The sequence below is a fragment of the Danio aesculapii genome, chromosome 6 (genome assembly GCF_903798145.1).
Source record: "Danio aesculapii chromosome 6, fDanAes4.1, whole genome shotgun sequence".
NCBI classification, from domain to species: domain Eukaryota; kingdom Metazoa; phylum Chordata; class Actinopteri; order Cypriniformes; family Danionidae; genus Danio; species Danio aesculapii.
The window spans coordinates 36,267,938-36,292,868 of NC_079440.1; the positions used below are offsets into that span (position 1 = coordinate 36,267,938).

The window sequence follows — 24,931 nt, forward strand, 5'->3', positions numbered from 1 at the left end:
ATATATGGATATGAGATGTGAAAAACACCCGTGACACCGGTACTTATAGCATCAAGGGGTGATATTCTCAAATTTAGCAGTATACAGTGTATATTCATCTTCTAATTGAGTTAACTAGTGGATTGGCTATGAATGCAGTTAGATAACAGGCTCTTGGACTGTTCGAAAATTACACAAAACAAGGGTGTAAAAGAGGCGGGTGTGCAAAAAGCCAGGAATATATTTGTTGATGTGTGTTATTACACTGCTGAATTTAGCATCTGTGTCAGATGACTAAGTGTTAATGTGTGTGTGTATGTGTGTGTGTGTATATATATATATATATATATATATATATATATATATATATATATATATATATATATAAACACATACACAAGCATGTTTGTGTTGTGTCAAGCAAGCAGGCAGATTGCCTCTCGCTGTTCTTTGCGGGAAGGAATGTACATGATAAATCCACTAGAAAAGCCCTATGATGAGGAGACTTGTGCTTTGAAATGTGGATTTGATTTCGTTCGATGTGTGACGTAATTTGGATTAAAAAATGAAGACAGGGTGGGACAGAGTTGCCCCTCACTTTTTAAAAACAGCCAATAGCATTTCGTTTTTATCATAGTTCTGTCAGTAGGAGTAGTTGAGCTCAAGTGCTTATAGCAAAAGTGTCTTGAACCTCCTAGGGCTTGAGTGTCCACATATGTGGACAGCACATTTTAGCACTGAAGTGGCTGTTTAAAATACTTTGAATGTTTTATATTTTGTTACAGACATACGGTGTCATCCTGCAACTGTTTTGCAGCAAATGAAATGTCCCAAACACTATTTTTAACTGTCCAAAATGGGGGGGATTGTTTTTACTCTCTGGTAGTCAAAGCAAGTAAAAAAAAATGTTAAAAAAATAAAATAAAATAAAATTTTATAAAATAAAAATGTTACTTATGCATTAAAATTAGGGAAAAAGTGTTTTATGTAAATTCGGACCCCAAGTCCACCTATATGGACACCTATATGGACATATCAAAAGATGATACTTAGATTTGTATTCTAATTAGGTTCTAATGAGCCCAAATAGCAAAGAGAAATAAAAAATGCATGTAAAAAACACCATGGGCCTTGAGAGGGTATGGGGACAGAAAATGTCAGATACTAGAGAGCATTTGATTGGTCAAAAGATTTGATGAAAAACTGAAGTATAAAACTGCAAGTTTGGATGTTTATATCTTCTAAAGGTTATTGCACACTGAATGCAAATTTTTCGTAAAAAAATACATTCGACCTCACGTTGTGTGAATCATATTGACACACTGCCTGATACTTTTGTTCGTCATAAAAAAATTCGAACCAGGTTAGTTTTTTTCCTGCTTTTCACATCCGAAAAAGCATTTTGAGAGGTGTTTTGACAGTTCAGAGGCACCCTAAATACTAATGACTAAATACAGAATGCCATCATTTGAGCTACAGATGACTTTAAGACAAACCCAGTGCATGAAGTAAAGATAGAATGTGGCGCACAGTAGAGAATATGCTGGATTCAGTGACTGTCGCAACTCTCCCCTGCTGCTGCTTGGTGTGTGTCTATACATTTTGACGTACAGCCCATAGACATTATAATAGCATAGTCTGCTTTTGATCCGTTGCTTCAACACGTCAACAAAGCCGCAATCTATTATAATGTCTATAGCTACTCCCAGTATCTATTCAGGATTTGTTTACGTACATGAATGTGTGAAGTATCACATGCAATGTATCAAAATTCCACTTATTTCCTGAAATGAACTTTGCATTTCGTGATAAGCAGCGCAGATCTTTGATAATGAGCTGAACTTTCCTTCTTCTCTATGCAGGATTGGATGGACACAACATGTTGCCTATTCCTCTTTCTTTTTCTATTCCTTTCTAGAGAGAGGAGAACAAAGTATCACCGCTTGAACTAACTCGGAAATGTTTAGCTTTTCTTCATAATGGATTAATTAATACGCATTGGACTCAATGTGAAAGGTTTGTTTATGTGCTGAATTTTTCGCATTGAAAATTTCAGACTTCAGTATGCAAAGACCTTAAATGTGAATTTTGTCACTGTTTTAGAGCACACTTACCTATACTGTAGATATCTTTAAGACCAGTGGTGCCCAAAGCTTTTTATATAAAGGGCCAAAAACCAAATATCATTATGAGCTGTGGGCCAAAGGTAAATATACCAAACTATATTACATTAAAGGTGCCATGGCTAATTTCCTAATTTATTTCATAATATTGAAAAATAAATCAAAACATTACTTTAAATCGTATTAACTAATGCAGCATAACTTTTAAAATGATAACTTATTGCAATAAAATCATAACAGTAAACAGTAGAGTTCAATGCTGAATACACCAGTCAAGCAGAATCTGCCTTTGCCTTGATTTGCTCACAAAAGTCTCTGCATTGTCCTCTATCCCTCAGCCGAAAGTATGTACATTTAAACTAAATCTGATCAATTTGCAATACTTAATTAAAGCATTTCATTTTAGTTAGTTTTTAACAATAAACAAACAAAAGGTTACATTAGATTTGAAATGACAAATCTCTAAAGCTTCCCCAACATTCTTCCTCTTTTCTCAGAAGGCATGCCGGGCCAAATCAAAGGTTACATGGACCAACTTTGGACTTCTCTGCTTAAGACTAATATACTGATACTAACATCCAAAAACATTCCTAGTTAAAATGCTTTCTCTGCTCACGTTGTAACACAAACTGATTAAATCTCATTCAGCTGTCCAAACAAAACGTTTGCACTCATGCTATGATGATAATTATTGAGAGTTCCTGTTAATGAAACAATAAAAAAGAGACCAGAAAGCCAGTAAGAAAAATCACTTGAATAATGAGACACAGACAAGCAGACACGAAAAAGAAAAATGCTGAATTTAGCCCTGAAATAATTTGAAACCCATCCCGTGAGCATGGCAATCTGTTATCACCGAGACACATTCGAAAGGTTGACTGCTTGACAAAACTGGATAATTTGATCCCAAGTCAGTGCTTAAAAATGCTTTCTGCAGTGCTTAAAATTTGTGCTGACATCACAGAAAGAGTCAAGACTGAGAAAGCAAGCAAACTGGGAGGATATTAAACAAGAGGAAACTGGAACAAAACCTTCAGAGAACGTCTAGATAACGCTAGAGGTCTCATTCATCCTTACCTGAAGGCCTCTCCGTCTTAATATACTGGAGTCATCCATTTTTCTGTCTTATATCTGGATCCCAACTTTAGTGAAGCTGTTCCACTTTCCAAATCAAGGATAGAGTCCTTTCCTCGAGAATTAACAGCTCTCCATGAGGCACAAATGATCTGTCAGAGACCCGGCTTTGGGTTGTAGTGCTGGGAATTCACTCTTTGCTGATGTCATTCTCATCCACAGCAAAACACTGATGCGATCATCCTATGAGATTAGCAAAGGACTATTGAACAACTATTGAAGACAAAAGCTACAACAGTATTATTTGTAACTTGTCTTTCCTTATAGCACCAGACATTCATGGGGGAAATAATTCACTATTTGACAAAGTTACAAAAGGTATTCCAAAAACTGAAAAAATTCAGGAGCACAGTTCAACCTCAGGGCACTGAAGGACAAATTCAATACATGGCTCACATTCTTCTTTCCAGATCAGTGTTTGCATCAGGCTGTTCAGAGAAAGGAGAGAGTTCAGAACAGCCTGTCTCTGTATCTTTGCTTCCACGAAAGTAAGAAACGGCTGGGAAATAAGCGTCTCTCTTAAACTTATTCTTCATACACTCATTCAGCATAGGTGACCTCCACAACGAATCAAAACCTCTTTTAACTCGGGGGGGCTAAAGAAAACAGAACCTGTGCCTCTTCTTCACCTCATTCTAACGCTCTTAGTCTCCAGAGATTCCCGGATATCTTCATTTCTATGGAAACTACAGTCACTGCAAAACCGGCAGACAGATAATGATAAAAATGGCACCTCGGGGGATGAAAATAGAAAAATATTCAGGGCAGCGCAGTTCTCCAGAGATGCAGAATCAGTGTTAGGAGCAAAAAAACCCTGCATTAAATTGATCAAGTTACACTTAACACTTGGTCAAATCATTCATCTGGTAATTTGATTCGAGTAATAAAGTTGTTTATCACTTGCTTCAACTGAAGAGTGGCTAAAAGTGGAAGGGCAGAAGCAAGCAGAGAATATTTTCAGCCTACACACTGGAGATGATCTGGAAACAGTCAGTAGCAGCAGCAGGAGGAGAATGCAGGCACTGGCTGCCCACTGACAGCACAAGGCAAACAACAACTCCAGTCAGAGCCGCATGGCTGGATTCCATTCCCCTCGGCCGAGAGGCCTCCCTCTCTCATTCGCCAGGAAGGCAGGCAAGCGGACGACAAAAGCCGTGCTGGCAGAGCTGTCTTTTCAGTGGCAGGTGCAAACAGACGCTGCACTCACGCTGATTGCTTCTCTGCTTTTCCTTCGCATATCTTCCCGGCTTTATTCAGCTTCCTCAGCTCAGCCTGATGAACTGGACCACAGCCAAGATTTGGTCTCCAGAAAACAAGCGAGATTGAAAACAAGATGAAAAATTCCACGCATGAGAAGTGTCACTCAGAATTTCCTCATCTGCTCCCCTGTCAAAGCGCTTGAAGCGGTCCGCTGTTTGTGAATGGGCTGCCTGCCGGAGGGGCAGCAACGGCAGAGTCACATTCAATCTTGTCATTTAAATCTTCCACTTGCACATTCTATCTATCAGTGCACATGCAGGTGGTTAAAGGAACAAAACAGCAGTATCTCTTTGCTTGTGCTGTACATATAAGCCTTCTGTATCTTCCGTTTCTCGCTCTCTGTTCCTTGTAAGCGTCTGTCCTCCTCCTCCTCTTCGCAGCGCCTCACTGCTGAATGCTGCTTTATCTGTCCTATCAGCCAGCAACACACCCAGTCAGCCAATCAGACGCACACAGGCTCAGAGCTATTTGCATAATATGAATGGGGGAGCCAAAAAGCCACGCCTCTTCACTCCTTTCTCTGCCATTCTGCTCACAATGCTTTGCTTTACCCCAGTACATAAAAATACACATGCACACAAAAACACACGTTTTCTTTTCTTACCCTACATACTGATACGACAACCATAAAACGTCCTATCCTTTATGTCTCTCCTTGCTCTAATAGGATGTGTCTGTGTTTTGTACAAGGATAATAAGTGAGTCTAATATCAGTGTATTTGGTAATGACAGTCTAATGAGATTTTGCAGGGCTTTCCTTCAGTACAGTGATGCATTAGCAACGGCTGTGCTCATCTCAAGGGACTGCAAGAACAAAAGCAAGAGGAATTATCATCCATAGGCAGAACATTGCCATTGCTGCTGCTGCTGTACGTATTATATATCTATGGGTGTGTATATTAATCACCCGAATCTTCTCCCTATTTTTTTCTCCCTGCTTCTGACGTCACAGATGCAGCAGAACAGGCAAGATAGCAAACGTAAAGCATAGGAGAAAATGCATGTGTATCGCAGAGTGAGAGAGAAGTGGAGAGAGGAGCTCTGTCCTCCCACACACATACACACAGTGAATAGCAGACATACACTCATTATATGATCAGGTGAGTGCCAGAGGAAAGGCAAACTGTGTGTTATTTGGATTTGGGCAATCCACGAGTGTGCTGTGAGAACAATCAATACTTAATTTAATTCATCTTTATTTCTATAGCGATTTTACGATGTAGATGGTGCCAAAGCAGCTTCACAAAATTAGAAGTTCTAGTAAATTGAAACTGTATCAGTCTAGTTTTCAGAGTTGAAGTTCAGTTTAGTTCAATTCAGTGTGGTTAATTTTCACTGCTGAAAGTCCAAACACTGAAGAGCAAATCCATCTATGCACAGCTTCTCAAGTCCCAAAAATACCAAAACCAGGCAAGCCAGTGGTGAAAGTAACAATGAACAAAACACCAATTGACGAAAGTGAAAAAACCTTGAGAGAAACCAGGCTCAAATGTGCACGGCCATTTCTGCTCTGGCCAAACCTCTTGTGTGGAGCTGAATTACTTTTCAGAATTACTTTGCTTAGTCATTTGTAATTTTAAGTTTTGTTTTTACTGAGACTGACAGTACCATATGACAAATTACAAACCAAAAATAATTTTGGTAACACTTTAGTTTAAAGGGCACATAGTTTACCCTTGTTTTAAGATTAATATTATGGTTCTTCTGAGTGTGCCAGTTTTGGTTCAGTTTAAAACACAACTCAGATTTTTTTATTATAATGTGTTAAAAAGTGTCATTTTGGGGGCATGTCCACAGCTCGCTGTTTTATGGGTGTGTTGCTTCACATAAATATTAGTTGGACTTCCCGCCCAACGTAACAAGGGGACGGAGCCAAGAGCTCCCCCGATTGTGTTTGGCAACAGACATGCACATTAGCATGTTATTTAAAATTAAACTAATCAGATGGCACTCTGTGGCACGTCAGAAATATGAAGTGTCCCGAACGGTGGCTGGGCGCCATGGACAGCCGTCGATTTGAAGCACCGTTGTGTGTACCCTGATAGAAACTTATGTTTAGAATTCTAAATAGATTGACGCTGCCCGTCACCAAGCAGCGCTTCTGGTGTGCGACCTGCAGGCAAGTTCGTTATTTTACTTCCAATGGAGGGACGTGCACATGAGGCACCGCGCTCACTCTTTCTAGTTGCACGGTGATGCGCGCCTGTCAATCAATATTCAATACGTAAAGTTGCGGTCGATCTAAAAACCGCTCCAATTGGTCTATACACTATACCTACACACATGTCTGTGCAAACAGCTTGAAAAGTAGATTTTTCACCATAGGTGCCCTTTAAGTAATAATTCACATCATTTACTAGGGCTGGGCGATTAATTGAAAAGTAACTGAAATCGACATTCAGAACCTATAATCTATAAATTTTTTTCAAAATGTTCACTAATCATAATCGAGTTAAAATGTTCAATTTATTGAGATTTTGATTTCAGGCCAAACTGCCAAGCCCTATCATTTACTATTGGCTTAATACCATCCTATTATTAAGATATTAATAGTTTATTTAATAGTTAACAGTTATCATTTAATTAAACTCTCTGACCAACATATTAACAACAGATATAATTTTCTTTAAATAAATTCTTAAATTTCAGACACACATGGAAGGAAGAGCTACTCAAGGTCTGTAGTTATTCTATGACATTTTTAGTTGTTTGTTAATAACGGACTGCAAAGATTACAGGTTGTTGTTTGATGTAAAACTTTGCCAAATTTGCCTGTTCTTGTTATTCCACAAACAAATTTCCATGCAACTGTGATGTTGGCCTTGACAACACATTGGCCTTGTAATGGCATGTACTTTATTCACAGCATGCCTTAGTATTTACACATTTAAAGCAATGAAATCTCTGCTTTAATGTAAATGAGAGTTTTGGACCTAAATTTTGTTACCGGGTGATGCACTGAATTACTATGGACATTTTAGATCCACAAAAATATATAGAATTATTATTATTATTTTCCACAAAAAAACTAGTGAATTTTACATCCAACTAAAAGTTAATCCAACATATTTAACTACATGACATGTTTGCATTAAAAAAATTACAAATATATGTTCAATGGATACACCAATATGAACACTTTGACCAATAACTATAACTAATGTTAATGAAATAATTGCCACAAAAGGCAAACAAATACAGTGAACAAACTTTATTTTTGATAAACTGTTAAGCTAAACAAGCAATATAAAGCAGTCGATCAACCTTTTACAGGCACTCACAGATACTGAGCCTGATTTATCACATCTAAGTTCAAGGGTTAGTGGTCAAGTCAAGGACCAGAGAGGAAACATGGCCCACTGATACAGAGCTTATCAGTGACAACTGTTCCCTTAAAAGAGGGCGCTATCTTATGTGGTTACCCAGTAACGGAAAATTTTCCAGCCAGTTGAAGGTGTGAGAATGAGGCATCTGCTAGGAGGCAGCCTGCAGTACTAAACATGCAGCATAAACATCTTGAAGAATGTCTGAAGGGCAAAATATTGGGTTAAGTATTTTTAGATGAAGTTAGTAGCACAAATAAATGTTTGTCCTTGTACATTTAATTCACAGAGAAGTGCAATTATCAACTTTTCTATTTAAATATATAATCAAAATTTTTGGCTAGCTAAAGCGATCTACTACTGGGAGAGGGTAGAAATCAGGGGCTGTGCGATGTACTTCCAGAAGAATGTTGGAATTGGGGGCATGTAATTAGAGCTGTAAAGCTTAACTTTTCGACCTTAGGTGAAAAATCGAATCTGTTGGAGACATCCAATAGATTAATAGGATGGGGAAGTTCAAGAGTAAAATGAGAAAATTTGATACACCGGTTGTCTCTTATTCCTGTTTATGCAAAGCACTTTGAATTGCCACTGTGTATGAAATGTGCTATATAAATAAACTTGCCTTGCCTAAATATTTTCACAGAAGAATTTTTTTTTGCCAAATTCAATGAGAAGTTGAATTTATGTTCTCTTGAACAAGGCTAATAGAAACTGTTAATCTCACAGTATCCATGCTATAAATAAATAAGCTGATTTATATGCAATTTAGATGAAAACACAATAGTGAAGTAATAAAGCATTATGATAATTTATGTTCACAATTTGAGTAAGTTCCTCAATTTAAGAATGATATGGAATTCCAAAAACAATTCACTTAGTTCAACAGAAGAGGCAAATGAATTGTATGCTGTAAATATACATTACTAATGAACCTGCATTATAACAACATCCTGCGAGGCCTCAAATAACTGTATTACATTACAAGTCTGAGTCTGGCACTCAATAACCAGCACCTGGGAGGCACTTCATGGCATAAAAAGCTGACGTGTGACAAATACTCGGACTATTCATGTAATAAGATAGTCCTGACCCAGCACACACTTCACCAACACTGCTCCCGTTTCATACAGGACACGAACCCCCACAAATCACATTCTGGGCTTCAGTCCTGAGGGACACAGCAGAAAACATCATTGATCTATGCATGATTCTAGAGACAGACAGCACGTTTACTATTATTGATCTGCAGAGGTCATCAGACAGCAATGGTATGAATTCTGAAGGTTACATGCTTAGGGCATGTAGGGCAAGTGTACGACACAGCTCACAAAAAAGCTATTTCAAAACATCAATATTAAAAGTACAACAAACTTCAATGTAAAATATGTACATGTATGTTATAAATGATGACCACAATGATAACTATATTACAATCCACACAAACTTATGTTTAGTTATTAGAGTTTACTGCAGTTGCTCCATCTGTTTTAAAAGAACACCAAGTTTTTAATTCATTTAGCTGATCCCCAGGTCTGGTGAGAGCACTTTTAGCTTAGCTTAGCATAGATCATTGAATCGGATTAGACCCTTGGCATCTCACTCAAAAGAGTTTTGATAAAATTCCTATTTAAAGCTTGGACGTTCTGCAAGACCAACAGAAAATCAAAAGTTGATATTTTCTACACTCTCAGAAATAAAGGTACACGGGCTGTCACTGCGGTGGTACCTTTTCAAAAGGTAGAAATTTGTCTCTGGAAGGTCTAAATTAATACTTACATGTACAACGGTACATATTAGTACCTAAAAAGTATAAAAGTGTTCCTCTTAAAATTTTTAGATACTGTCGGCGCAATAGCCTAGTGGTTAGCGCGTCGACATATGGTGCAGTAGCACGTCAGGGCGTCACGAGTTCGAATCCCGGCTCGAGGACATTTCCCTACCCTACCCCCTGCCCCCCCCCCTCTCTAACTTCGCTTCCTGTCCTAAATACTGTCTATTCTAATAAAGGCAAAATAGCCAAAAAATAAATCTTTAAAAAAAAAATAAAAAAAATTTAGGTACTAATATATACTTTTGTGGTACCAATATGGACCCTTTAAGCACAAATGTGTACCTTTTGAAAAGGTACCACCCCAGTGACAGCTTGCGTACCTATATTTATGAGAGTGTAGGCTGATAGGGCAAGGAACTATGCTCTTATCTTGGCGTAATAATCAAAAAACCTTGCTGTCGTGCCATGGCAGCAGCACTATGATATTGTGCAGCACCTGATGATAGTTCCCAAACAGGTAACAACGCTGCATAATGCAACTACAGAGGAGTCGAGCTTTAAATAGGAAAATTACTGAAAATCTTCAAGTATTTTTGAATGAGATGCTAGTGGTCTAATCAGATTCAATAATCTATGCTAAGCTAAGCTAAGCACAGACCAGGATATTGACAGAATGGATTCATAAATTGTAAAACTCTACTGTTTAATTCTAGGAGAGCTGTAAAAGTGAGCCTATTTCCAATAAATTTGACGGTCATTCAAAGTCAGATGGATTTCAAATGGCTCTCTCTAGATTATATCTTTTCCATTCGTTTAGTAGACATTCACACTAAAATTAGCTTTAAAAGAATAAAACTCTATGGGTTAAGTTATCAATATATTTATAGCTGTATAATTATTGGATATATTTACAATAAAAAAACACTAGTTCTTAATTTATCTTTTTTTATTTTTTAATAAGTTTAGCACAATTTTAGTTATGCTTTATGATTAGCAAGGCTACAATCACATTACTGTCATGTAGGGCTAGGCAGTACGATGATATACTGTACATCATTTCCTCTGAATAAATTGTTAAGTCAACAGTAGTATCTGCCATACTGGTTGGCCTGGTAATTGTCAACAACATCTTTATAGATGAGTTAATTTACATTTATTTTAAGAATTTAATTCTAATTTAAAATTCTATTTAAATGATTAAGGCTTTGCACTCGTTGGTCCTACACTGCCAGTTGATTCAGTATACATGTCTCCAGCTAATGTCTTCATTGTCTGGATAGATAAATGCTAAAGTTTGCAAGAACATCAAATGAATAAAACCCATTTTTCAGTGGCATGTTTGATTTATAGTTTTTGTAAGGTTATTTTAAATGGATTGTTTGTTAGACTAGTGCTGTTACAAAACTTCTGCTTAAACGTCAAGTCATGGTGCACATCCCTAATATATACATACACATTAAGCATTCACAGCAGTTCTATCATGTCAACAAAACAGCGTGTAAGTGAACTACAGTTCTCATTGAAGAGTGATGTTTTTGCGCCATTCGCTGGGCACATAATGAGCAAGTCATAGAGGGCTAAAAGCAAACCTGACAGCAGAAATGGATGCCATTAATCTAGTGCACCATTACAAATATGTGATGGATACCACAAACAAAAACATTTAGACCTACCCGAGGGAAAGAGGAAAGCAAAAATTAATTTGATGCAACATCTAGCTACAGGAAAACATTTCTGCAAATTTAATCTCAGTCCGGAGCCACCAGGGTTAGTTTGCCTACTGAGAACTAAACCATAAATTAATGATGAAAACAGACATGAGCTCTTCATTAGCATTTAGGAAATTAAGACACACATCAAATATTAATTTAAAGACATACAACATTACAAATAGGTCATCGACTTATTTTGGAGGAAAACAGTAGAAAACGCGAGCTCTAAGTGACTACTGCTTTTTATATTATGGGTTATACTTCCAGTTTGCTAAACTTCTATTCATAAACTCAAAACTAATCATTTTGATAAGAAGCATGTGCACTGAAATTACACTGAATGAGTCTTTGCTAGTAAAAATGGGTTTAAAAAAAGAACTGTGTAGTGAGATCCACATGATGCGAGTTTATGAACATGATATAATAACGGATGCATTAGAAAAAGAAAAACAATGATCAGATACATCATATAACTCAGGATATCTGGACAAAGCCACAATGGCATCTACAAAACGCTGTGCTCAAAGATGCGGCACTTCAAAAGACACGAGAGTAAGGGTCACACAAATCCGTCCAGTGTGTTTATATTGAAAAACAACAGAAAAGCAGTGCGTTGGAGAGGAAACACACATTCTGTGTGAACGACCCCTAATCGTTATTGCACACTGAATCCAAAAATTTAGTCTGTAATTTTCGCACATTACAAAATTTATCAATCATATTCTCAGAAACTTTTGTCCGTCATAAAAAAATGAGAACGGGTTTAACTTTTTTCTGCTTTTTGGATCTGAAAAAGTGTTGAGAGGTGTTTTGACAGTTCAGAGCCACAGTGCAAGTGAAAGGCAAAATACAAAATGCCGTCACTTGAGCCACAGATAACTTCATGACAAACACGATGCATAACCTAAGTCAGAATGTGGTGGACAGTTGAGAACCCTCACATGCTGAATTCAGTGCCAGGTGCACTTCAGGAGGACAACAAAGTATCACTGCTTGAATTGACTCTAAAACATTTTGCGTTTTTTTCCCCTGAATGGATTAATTGATATGCATCAGTCTCGGTGTGCATTGTTCTGACTTTAGTGTGTAAAGACCTTAAAAGTTAAGTTTGGCTGTGGGCACGCTTCACTTTTATCGATGATGAAAATACTTTTTGATAATGTTATATATGGTTTAATATGACATTAAACCATATTTGTGATCAAAGCTTTGAGTTCTTAGTGTTTCATTCCTCTATGTTATTTTCTCTTTTGCCTGATATTATATTTTAAGACCTCATCGCCACTTCAGGTTCTAATCAGTATCAAACCTTTAACTTAATTAACAGTTGTTAATAAACAGTTGTAGTTAAATCAATGGAGCACAACCATGCAACAGAACTCCGATTAGCTCAGAAGAAACGAACCTAGAAATAATAAATTACGCAGTTGTATTCAGTGACAGACTTCAGCCACTATTTAAACTCGTCTTTCTCCAACTTCAGAAGTTGCATTTTTCCATTTTGCAGTCTGATTTGCTCTCTGGTTTGACTACATGTGGAGAGCGTCTTCCCGCGTTTGTCGCAAATTACATGACATCACCTGGAAAGAGGAGCTTGGCCGGACGCACCCCAGCCCGAACCAATCAAGTGGATAGAGCATGCCGTTGTTAATATTGGGGGAATATAAATATATTTGTGCTTTTTTGGAGTCAAACATTTTGGACAATGCTTAAACTAAATTTAAGACCTCGTAAAAACGTGATTAAGACTTTAATACCTTTTGAGGGCCTTAATTTTTTCATAATTGATTGATCAACTTTTAATCATTTTTAAGACCCCTACGGACTCCATGTATGATATGAAGTATGATTACAGTTGAAGTAATGTTTTTTTTTAAACATATTTGGATTGTTACTTCTTGTAGAGGATGAGGAAACTCTCTGATGTCATCTAAATATCTTTATTTGTGTTCTGAATATGAACCAAGGTCTCAGGGCATTGTAACAACATGAGGGTGAGTAATTAATAACAGAATTTTCATTGTTGGATGAACTAATATTGAATATTTGTTGGATGAAAAGTGAAGCGAGTAATGACAAAGAAAGAGCATCTTTTTTATAAACACATTGTTTACAGATTAGCAGAAGTTACTCCCCATAATTTATGCAAAACATCATGGAGTTTAAGTAGTAGTTACAACCAGTGCTTGCACACAATTTTAGCTCTCTTTTAATGTCAGAGATGTCATCAGATGCCATTCAAGAGGTTAAGAACGGCTTGTTGAGGGCAGGATTTGATCAAAGAGCTAATCAGACTGCAGTAGAGAAGGCTATCAAAGACTCATGTCTCAAAGTGTCTGTGAAGAGCAGAAACGGTTTGCTTCCAAGAAACAGCATCGTCAGGGGCTAATAAAAATGAATTGCTGAGCAAGCTTCAGGCCCAAAAAAAAACATAAGCAATCTTTTTAACTTACCAGGCAAAGTCACCAGGCAAGTGTTTGTGCAGAATATCAATGCGTCTGAAGGATTGTTGGACTAAATAGAAAACAGTCCTGAAATTACATCCTATATATCAAAATGTCATATAAACGTATAATGGGGTGCACTGATTAGCATGGCAACCAAAAGTAATTAATTGTCAACTGTTTTACATCTACACTCTTCATCTACAATTTTAGAGATTGCATATTGGAGGTGTAGTTGTTCAATCAATGTTCAATGAGTTGAGAAAAATATCTGTTGAATGTATTTTTGTCTTTAAAGTCCTTCTGTTTGGGATACGTTAAACTGATCACCAGTGATGGTAAGTTATACTTTTTTTTCATACTTTTTAAAATAGCTTTTAACTTAGGACGAACGGTTTAAGCAAAAAGGGGTTTTAAGATTATCTGATTTGAAGCTCTTTAAAATTGTCAGTTATTTTAAATCGTCATAATATTTTACAATATTACTCTATAAATGTATGTTCGACTGCCAATGTGGCTACATCAATGTGATAAGAATACAGCGGCCTTAGTTAGCAACCATACTGGGATTCTAGGCTGAAATAATGCATATTACACACGTCTTTAATAACGTCATTCATGTGCACAACTCTGCAATGTTATTGAGCAGAGATTAAACAAACAAGCTTCTGCAGGATCCACAATGATGAAGCATTCTCAACAAGCATAGAGAACATCAAGATAGAAGTGTGATAAACTACTTTATCTCACTACTACTCATAGTCTCGTCACTCAAAAGCGGTCAATCCAGCCCCTCAAGCAAACTGATTAAGTTCTGAACGACAGTTCTGTTGAAACAAAGCCAATGAAGAGTTGACAGATGCCATCTTATTGTAAAAAGACAAGAATGGAAAAAATGTTAACAAAAAGGCTAGTGAATGTACAACACATATCTGTTTCCACAAGCTGTTTTTAATAAGCATTTTGTCAATAATATCTGCCAGTACAAGCTTCAAAGCATCTTGTTCCTCGCCAAATGCACAGTCATAAAGGTTTAGTCTACTTTTTCCACAGAAAAATTAGGTTTTAATAAAGCACTGAGGTTATGATGTTTCTGAGAAGTAGTGCTGTAGCAAGACACTCTCTTAAAAACCCATTAAACAAGAAAGGTTGATTTTGAAACAAATAAAAAAATATATATATAAAAAAAACTTGTAGTGAGTTACCATTCTAGTCTTTATAGTAAAATCTGATGTATCGTATGACAGAGAATAAAACAGAAATAACTATTTGTGATTTATTTTGGTGAAGTTTTCTAGTGTCTTGAATAAAGGTGGTTGCTAAAAAGTGGATAAATTAAGCTACCAAAAAAGTTGGGAGCATTAAGGGCGCATGTCCACCAAAAGCATTATTTCCTGAACTTTCTTTTCTGTCATTCATTGTCAATTGAAGTGTCAAGCTTTTTAAAGATGCTGTATGTAAGCTTTTGTCTCTTCTAAGTAGGGTTGGGTACCGAAACCTGGTGCCATTATAGCACCAGTACCTTTGTAACCGGTATGTACCGGATCAAATCAGCATATGAATTTCGGTGCCACTGGTGCTGCGACAAGGACGTAAGAAGCATCAAGGGGTGCATCAAAGGCACACATAGGTACACGTTGTCACACCATCTCTAAAAATGTAATCCTAAACAACTTTGAGGAATACGAACAGGCGATGTCAGGCGTTTGTTCTTGTTGCTTAGGGAACGGATGCATGCAACGCACGCAGTGTTGCCAGATTGGGCGGTTTCCCTGTTTTTGCACCCGTTTCCTAAGCAGAACAAAAACATCAATTTAGAATTTATTTTTGCGGGTAAAAAAAGGCGGGTAGTGAAAATTTGGGCGGTTTTGCAACGGCGTGGCCCTAACGGGCCCGCCAACCCCAGGCTGCCCTTATAAACCTGTTTTGATCTCCCAAAGAGATGCCATAACCCGTTCTTCGTATAAAAACGCTTAGAACAGTGTAGAAACGCTTGTGATCTCCCTCCTCGACACGACGTCTCAAACACCCCTCCCCCTGTTTTTTATATTTTGTTGTAATCAGTCAGCTACATCAGGGAACACTGAACGCACGCAGTACAACGCATTCAGTGAGCAACACGCATGATCGCGCTCATCAAATTTGCTTAAACTAAGCGTTCTAAAGCTAAGTAAAGTAAAATAAGGGGGAAACACGTCAAACGCCCAAAAAACGCTTCGGTGGACACTCACCCTAAATGTCAGACTAACAGCGTAAACTGATGTATTGGTCTGTTATTTACAGCCTAACTTTCACAGACTCTACATTCTTAAGTCTTAAAGATATGTCAGAGGAATAGTCCATTTAAACCTGCATCTACCATCTAACACTTAAGAACTGTAAACCTTTGTCAACCACAGAACTTTTTTTTTTAATAATACAAAAGCCAGAAAATGCGTTTCATTTGGGGAACCAAACATGATATTAACTTAGCCAACAAAGACACATAATAACTGCAGCATTCTACAACCACGTAATTTAACTGCCTATTCATCTACATTAAAAAGAATACTGAATGAGATTTCTCAGCATGATCGACCATATGCACATATTGTAACATCTGCCGGGTTCACAGTGAGGTTAAAAGCACAGTTAGTTGATCCGCAAACTCCATATAAGCTCAGGGTAGGCATGTTGCAAGTTTTCAGCCGCTTGCATCACTTTTCCAATCTTGTAGCCATTGCAAAACACGATCACTTTACCGCTCTCAGACCTGAACTGGGAGTTTTATCACTAGATAAGCACTTTCTTCAGGGATGTTCTTGGCTTTGGTAAGCAGCCAGTCAGGCCATCAATACCAGACTTCATCCACCATCAGACAGGCTCATCTATCATTTGCTCGTGATATAAAGACAACTTATTCACCTCTGCTGACTACTGAATGCACAAGGCCAGGGGTATAATGATATAAGAGTTGCAGTTTGTTGGTGATAAATCAATTTCACTGCTTTGAGTGACTGATCCTTGCCAGCACTTCTGTCAAAGTGGCTTTAAGTGCAGATTAAGAGTATCTTTACACTACAACAATGTAGCCAAAAATGGAAAAGTTTTTCCCTTGCATTTTGAAAAATGTAACATCTACACAACATATTTGACACATATTTTTGACACATATCTGTGAAAATGGCCAAAAATGCTGTATTACATACAGAATGAAGTCCATAGACTGCAAAATATATGGACGTAGTATCTGTGATGTCACCCATAGGTTTCTGAAGAGCACAAATTTAGCTAAAAGTATGCGTGGCCAACCGTCGCCATTTTGTCCACGCGTCATCACACCGGCCGAAGCTTACCAAAAAAGGTCAAAGAGGCGGAGCATGAGCGGAGCTATAGACACCTGCTAGCATTTTGCTTAGACTGGCTATTCTTTAGGAGAAATGCTTAACACTTTATTACCTGCAACTCGTTTGTGTTGTGACCACTTGTGCTTGGCTGTGCGCTATATCAAAAATTGTTTAGTCTTTTAAAAAACACTGTCGTAACATATTGAGCCACTAAAAATTGTTTTTATGAAGTTTACAGGAGGAAAACACAAATGACTTCCAAACACTTAAAATGTAGTCTGTGTTAGTAAATGCAAGGTTATTTATGAAATGCAGACTTAACACTGTATGACAACATTTCAGATGACTGTTCTACAGCCTACAGCTAATCAGTCTGTCAGATTCTGAAGTGCATTCAAGTTTTAAAAAAACTAATAAATGATCTTAAATGAAACAAATACATTTATAGAGTTGGTATACAAGTTTATAATTTTACTCACCTGGGAAATGGAGGCTGCTTAAATGGTTTGTGAGCACAATTAAGTGCACACAGCATGCCATATTATGTGATAATTGTAGGACATAATTCCAAAAGGCAACCAACTGTGTAATGCCACATAAAGCCAAACAAAAATACAATGTACTGTATAGGCCAAGTTCAGCAGCTAATCAGCCGGAATCAGCTGAGGTGACGTGACGGCGTCCAGCAAGACCTAGTGGTCATTCAATTGGACACGCCCTTAATTATGCAGACTTAATATAACCTAATATAAATAAAACGAATGAGTTATATAAAAAAAATTCACCCTCCTCACAGTTGTCATGAAGGGTAATATTAGCTATACGCACCAAAACCATCTTTTGTACCAGGCTGTAAACATGTTTTTATCAGCTGTAAAACTGGCCAATTTAGCATTGCAATCAGTGAACATCTGGATGTCCTGGAGCCAGCCCCCAAAGACAAGTCGATGAATTGCAGTTTCAGTTACTTCCGTATTGGCTTCACGGGGGAGAACGGGATGTTGCCACTTGTTAAAATAAGAATTATTAGCCCCCTCTGAATTATTAACCCCCCTGTTTATTTTTCCCCACAATTGATGTTTAACAGAGATTTTGTTCAACACATTTCTAAACATAATAGTTTTAATAACTCATTTCTAATAACTCATTTATCTTTGCCATGTTTACAGTACATACTATTTCACTAGATAGTTTTCAAAACAGTTCTGTGCAGCTTAATGTGACATTTAAAGGCTTAACTAAATTAATTAGGTTAACTAAGCAGGTTAGGGTAATTAGGCAAATCACTGTATAACAGTGGTTTGTTCTGTAGACAATCAAAAAATATATATAGCTTAAAGGGGCTAATAATTTTGACCTTAAAAGGTGTTAAAAAATGAAAAACTGCTTTTATTCTAGCTGAAATAAAACAAATAAGACTTTCTCCAGAAGAAAAAATATTATCAGAAATACTGTGAAAATGTCCTTGATCTGTTAAACACCATTTGGGAAATATTTAAAAGAGTGAAAAAAATTCAAAGAGGGGCTAATAATTCTGACATCAACTGTATTTCAGGCCAGCATTTGCTGTTGTCACCTTGTTAGTACACAGTACCTGTAGAGAAGTGACAATGTACCTTGTGTTAATAAAGACCATTTCGCCTTGAATATTCTTGCTAATACACAGCTTCAATAAAAATGCGAATGAAATACTCATGGGATTTTTCTGATAGAAAGGCACTTACAAAATGAATGGCAGTGTGGGAGTTTGCAAGGACCATTGACAAATATGAAAAACATTTATTACATAATACCATAACTGACCAACACATTCCCAGCATTTGAAAAAACAGTCTGAAAATCTTTTATTGTTTACATTTTTATGTATTCACCTCAAGCAAAATTCAACAGTTGAACTCTCAGGTTAAGCAAAAAACACAATACTGCATGTACCCTCAGAGCAAATTCCAACTCCTGACTGGAGAGCTCAGAGTCTCGGGGTAGTAGCCAGAAACAGACTGGAGAACGAACACCTCTAAATAAATGTCTGGAGGCCAGAAAACCTTGCTGGCAGGAAAATGCATCCACATTAAATCTGTAGCAGTGAACAAAATGCAATAATTATTAATGGTTTAGAGCATGAGTCAATAGCAGCCTGTAGGACACTGATGGATTGGTGCAGTTTATCTAATGATCTTTTAAAAATATATAAACACACATAAAAAAACACATATATAAAAGAATGGGAGGTAATAGGATCTCTGAGGATGAACAGATCAATACAGCTCAAATAGCCATGCTGGAAACCGTGATGGGTCAAGATCACGAGAAAGAGAAGAAAGGAGGAGAGAGGCAATACATCAGACATACAAATAATACTGAGTCTACAAAGGCATCTATGGAGTATAGATTATTCTCTAGATATCAATTCTATACAAAGGTTGAAAGTAAAGGAAAAAAAGAAATCTGAATAGCCAACCCAACTCAAAGCATCGATTCGGTCTGATTTCAGCCCACATTGCCGCAGGTGGGCAACCCTAGTCGAAAAATGAAAAACAATAGCATCAGATTATCTGACAACTTTAACAGATGTTTTAAGGGAAAACAACTCTGAGACCGAAACATCTGACATTTCCATCAAAGCAAATATGCCCCATGAGGTACTTCAGGCAAAAAAAACACTTCTGCCTATGCATTTATGGGAAGCTGAAGGTAGTTCTCCATTAATGTGATAAATGAGATGCCTTATAGCACAAAAACAATCATGACAGACAACCAATACAAGTGAATCACCCAGACAAAGTATGATGTCATTTTATTGGATGTTTAATAGCTCTCTCTTAATTAAAACTCCATGTATAAATCACAGTTATAGACAAACTGCAGTGTAATCTAAAACTCCTACGTGTGCAGACATTTATGTAGAGGCGGAAAAGCATGTTTTTACAGCTTAACTACAAGTGCTCCTATTAGGCATTAGCTGACGCATTAACAAGATTCTGACGGTATGATAACGATTCGATAAGAATATCACGGTTTCACGGTATTCACTTTGAGCACAAAACCTCAGAGAGCAGTACACGTCGCACAGTTTATCAAGGATGTACCACTGGATCGTATCTCACTACAGATGTAAACATGATATATAATTAATTTGGTCTATCTAATGACTCTTCAGTCTAGGCTTGGGCGGTATTACGGTAATATGGTATACCGCGGGATCTAAAAATAGCAACAGTGTCAGTTTCAAAACTGTTATACTGTCATAAAAAACAATGCACTTAAATAGGAGACAAGTATTAAATAATAAATATTATTTATTTAATGCCTACAAATGCGTATGCTTGATCATCACGGGACAGTATGAAGGAGAGAGAGAGTGAGGTGAGGTAAGATGGCGAGTCGCACACCAAGTGACCTGGTCTCGAAAAAAGAACACCACCTCTACAGTTTGGCAGTATTTCCGGTTTCAACCGAATGAGAAGAGAGACGTGGTAAATACGAACTAGGGGTCTGCATTCCTGCTGCTGTACCGCGGGAGCTGCGCAACCCGACCAGATTTCTTGCGGTGCGGGAATAAATTTCCAAATAAAGCGCGGGAGCGGACGGTAACTCTGGTGTAATTTGAACGGGAGCGGGCGCACGGTCTAACAATATCGCTCCCGAGCGAGCACGTGCGCATCCGTGTGGATGCTCTGTGTGTGTGTGTGTGTGTGTGTGTGTGTGTGTGTATGCGTGTGTGTATGCGTGTGTGTGTGTGTGTGTGTGTGTGTGTGAATTGTTTGTATCTCTAATACAAACAAGACAAACAGGTGACCGCGAACCTGAGGTCGCATATACGATATTCAGTTTCTGAATGGTTTAGGCACAAGTCAACAGTTTGGTGATGCTGTCTGAGCCTAACATCATAATTCTTTTTATTATGCACGGTAATACCGGATAACGAGGTAAAATAGGGAGGAGGTTTGACGGTATCAAAATTTGGATACCGCCCAAGCCTATTTCAGTCTTTTGAATCTATCAGGTAACGTGTCATAGCGTCAGTACACTGCTTTAATCTTTCGCTTTTACACTTGTACTTAGTAATTTTAGCGAAAACCTCAGATACTGTAGGTTGGTTGTGCACCTTTTTTATCAACCAAGTTTGTCGACGCCATTATAACGATACAGATCACTCTGCCTATTCATGCCAGAGACCCATAAAAAGTAATTAACAGGTGGTAATGTGTGTTTAACTAGGGTAAAACAAAGACCAGGGTCAGGTAGTTGAAACGGCAGGCTACAAATAATTAATTTGTTCTGAATTCATTAATTATTCATAAATAAATAATTCATAAATAATTAATTCACCGCCGCCGCGCCCCCTATGATGACAATACCATCGTCCATCGCGATATTTCACATTAGACATCGTACGATGCCAAATAGGTCAACATTGCCCAACCCTAGAACACAAAATATTTTATTTTGAGAAACATTGAACATATTTTGGAGCAGTAAACATGTCAGGCTAAATAATTCAAATCAATCATTCTGCTGTCTTCATTAGTTTCAAAAACACTGATTTCTTTACTATTTAAAACGGCATCTTTGGATATCTTTTCTGCTGGAGAAACTTTTGTCCTAAAAAACAAACAAAAAAAAACATAAATAAAAAATCGTACATATACCAAAGGAACGGTACAGCAAAAATGTTGACGGTTTTAAAACCTTGACTTTTCCAAAACTGCAGTATACCTTGAAAACCATTATCGTCCCATGCCTAGCTCCTATATACCCAAATTCACTGAACGCCCAAATGAAATGTTCTTGACCCAGCAGTCAGGCAGCATAAAATATGATCCATTACAAACACAAAAACATAATCACAAAATTACTGATTGAATATACTGCAGTCTAGGAGGTAGATGATAGTCATTTTCTTACTCCTGTCTCATTATCGAAGATGGAGCAACACAACCAAATCTGTCATTATGACATATTTCTGCTCTCTTTATATTTCTCCCGAGAAAAAGCTTCACAGAGATGCGTTTATTTCTTACTGCAACGTTTAATTTCTGTTTTTCAACATAGCACTTTTCCTCTGGCTGAATAGCTGAATTATGTTTGTGCATAAGCACCAGGAGGGTCATAAATGAAAAAGCAGAGCTTGTTTGTCTTATTGTCTGCTTTTTTTGGTTTCTTGGTTAGACATTGGGCTTGTAAATGGTGTGAAATCTTGGCTGTGAAAGTGTGAGACGGTAGTTTCCATTAGGCGTCTCTAGCATTGCACCAATCGCAGATCTGCTTCCACACAACTAAATTAAACCAGCAGCACATGACATGGGACTGCCATCAACTGCAATGGCACCGTTTATTGCGCAGATTACAAATATCAAACAATTTGTCCCACTGGAGCGAGCTTATTTGCACAGTCTTCCAGTGGTGTTCAATGAGACGCGAGGCTGGCTGCTGTATTGACAGACGGTCAGATGCTACAAGCGGGTTAATTAAAAGGGAGACATCCGTTCCTCTCTGGCTGATCCAGACTTGACTCAATCAATCGCTGTTCAAACTCAATAACTGTTTTTCTGGCCCATCAATTCCTGTCTGGCTGTATCTGATCACAATGGGAAGGAGCTGGACATGGCCTTAGTATATTTAAGCCCTTTTTTATCTAAGCTCCAGGAACCATAATGAATAATGAATGAGGGTGTCAGCTGAAATAACAGGGTCAGCAGTATGCTTAGAAACTTGCCTTTTGTCTTCTACAATAATCAGAAAAGTATATCATTGTATTGTATTTTATTGTATTACATTGGCCATCTGAAGGTATTATGGCAGTAAATAAAAAGGCATTTTATTCACTATCATAATACCTTCAGAAGCACAATGTAATACAATAAAGTATATATAGGTTTCTGATAATTGATATAATGATCAATTAGCACATATATATTCTTCTTATTATTAAACTATTTTATTTAAAATATATATATTTTTTATTTATTCTAAATACAAGATGGAAATAACTTTCACTGTACTTTCAGATCCTACTGAAAAATATATGTTATATGTAAAAATAAATATATATTATATTGGTATATTAGTCTTGTTTTTTGTGAAATGTATATTGCTAATTCAAGATGTTTTTAAAAGAACAAAATTAATCAAACAGGATGTCTTTTTTTCTATGAAAGTGATAAATGATGTGAGTTTATGATTTAAAACAAGAACAAATATCTGAAAATGGGCTCAGCAAAAATAACTTAATTGGCACATACACTCACCGGGCCCTTTATTAGGTACACCTTACTAGTACCAGATCGGAACCTCTTTTGTCTTCAGAACCGCCAGATTCAACAAGGTATTGGAAATATTCCTCAGAGATTTTGTTGGCTGATTTTGTTGATTTGTTGGCTGCACATCCATAATGCAAATATCCCGTTCCACCACATGCCAAAGGTGCTCTATTAGATTGAGATCTAGTGGCTGTGGAGGCCATTTCAGTAAAGTGAACTCATTGTCATGTTCAAGAAACCAGTCTGAGATGATTCACACTTTATGACATGGTGAGTTATCCTACTGGAAGTAGCCATCAGAAGATGGGTACACTGTGGTCATAAAGGGATGGACATGGTCAGCAACAATACTCGGGTAGGCTGTGTTGTTGACACAATGCTTAACTGGTACTAATGGGCTCAAAGTGTGCCAAGAAAATATCCCCCACACACTACACCATCAGCCTGAACCATAGATACTAGGCAGGATGAATCCATGCTTTCATGTTGTTGAAGCCAAATATTGACCCTACCATCCGAATGTCGCAGCAGAAATCAAGATTCATCAGAGCAGGCAACGTTTTTCCAATCTCCTATTGTCCAATTTTGGTGAGCCTATGCGAATTGTAGCCTCAGTTTCCTGTTCTTAGCTGACAAAAATGGCACCCGGTGTGGTCTTCTGCTGCTGTAGCCCATCTGCCTCAAGGTCCGATGTGTTGTGCGTTCAGAGATGCTCTTCTGCATACCTCGGTTTTAATGAGTGGTTATTTGAGTTATTGTTGCCTTTCTATCAACTTGAACCAGTCTGGCCATTCTCCTCTGAACTCTGGCATCAACAAGGCATTTGCGCCCACAGAACTGCCACTCACTAAATTTTTCTATTGTTCGGACCATTCTCTATAAACCCTAGATATGGTTGTGCGTGAAAACCCCAGTAGATCACCAGTTTCTGAAGTACTCAGTCCATGCCACATTCAAAGTCACTTAAATGATCTTTTTTCTCCATTCTGATGCTCGGTTTGAACTGCAGCAGATCGTCTTGACCATGTCTACATGCCTAAATGAGTTGCTGCCATGTGATTCACTGATTAGAAAGTTGCATTAACGAGCAGTTGGACAAGTGTACCTAATAAAATGGCCGGTGAGTGTATATGTTCTAGTATTACTAAAACATTTCTCAGAAAACAAAGCTTGATTTCAAATTTTGCATTTCAGGTAAATGTTTCTAGATTTAGAGATGTTTAAATATTTGAATGTAAAACGTAATGCAATGAGCAGGAATTTAAGACTTCCAGCTTTGTTTGAGACCATTTAAATTGCAGAAGAGCCAATATTTAAGTGATTCCAGAAAGAAACATTCTGTTGTATTATCAGCATCATTAACATTCTGATCAAGGCAACTCGAATGTATCAAATAGATGTCACAGGCAGTCTGTCTTCTTGTTTTCAGTTACTTCTCAATAGACCTGCAAATAAAAACCCACTTGATGCAACTACCTAGAACTCTGTAAATGCAAATTCTGATATAAAGTCAAGGGTGGATGTGACCAGACGTACACAGGTTTCAATCACTTTAAATAAATAAATAAGCCTCCTCCACCCTCAAATCCTGCAACT

General features: G+C 37.5%; 1 protein-coding gene across 4 annotated transcripts in view; it reads right to left on the bottom strand.

Annotated features, from left to right (window-relative positions):
- The window catches only part of mast2 (microtubule associated serine/threonine kinase 2), a 206,857-nt gene that overhangs the window by 109,631 nt on the left and 72,295 nt on the right, over positions 1 to 24,931 (bottom strand). The window contains exon 1 of one of the 4 annotated variants that reach the window (XM_056460088.1): positions 3,180 to 4,839. The exons of the other annotated variants lie outside the window; for them this stretch is intronic. Within the exon in view, the coding sequence (XP_056316063.1) occupies positions 3,180 to 3,218 (39 nt within the window). The 5' untranslated portion in view covers positions 3,219 to 4,839. Of the gene's footprint in view, positions 1 to 3,179; positions 4,840 to 24,931 lie in introns of those variants that run through there. 4 annotated transcript variants of the gene reach the window in all.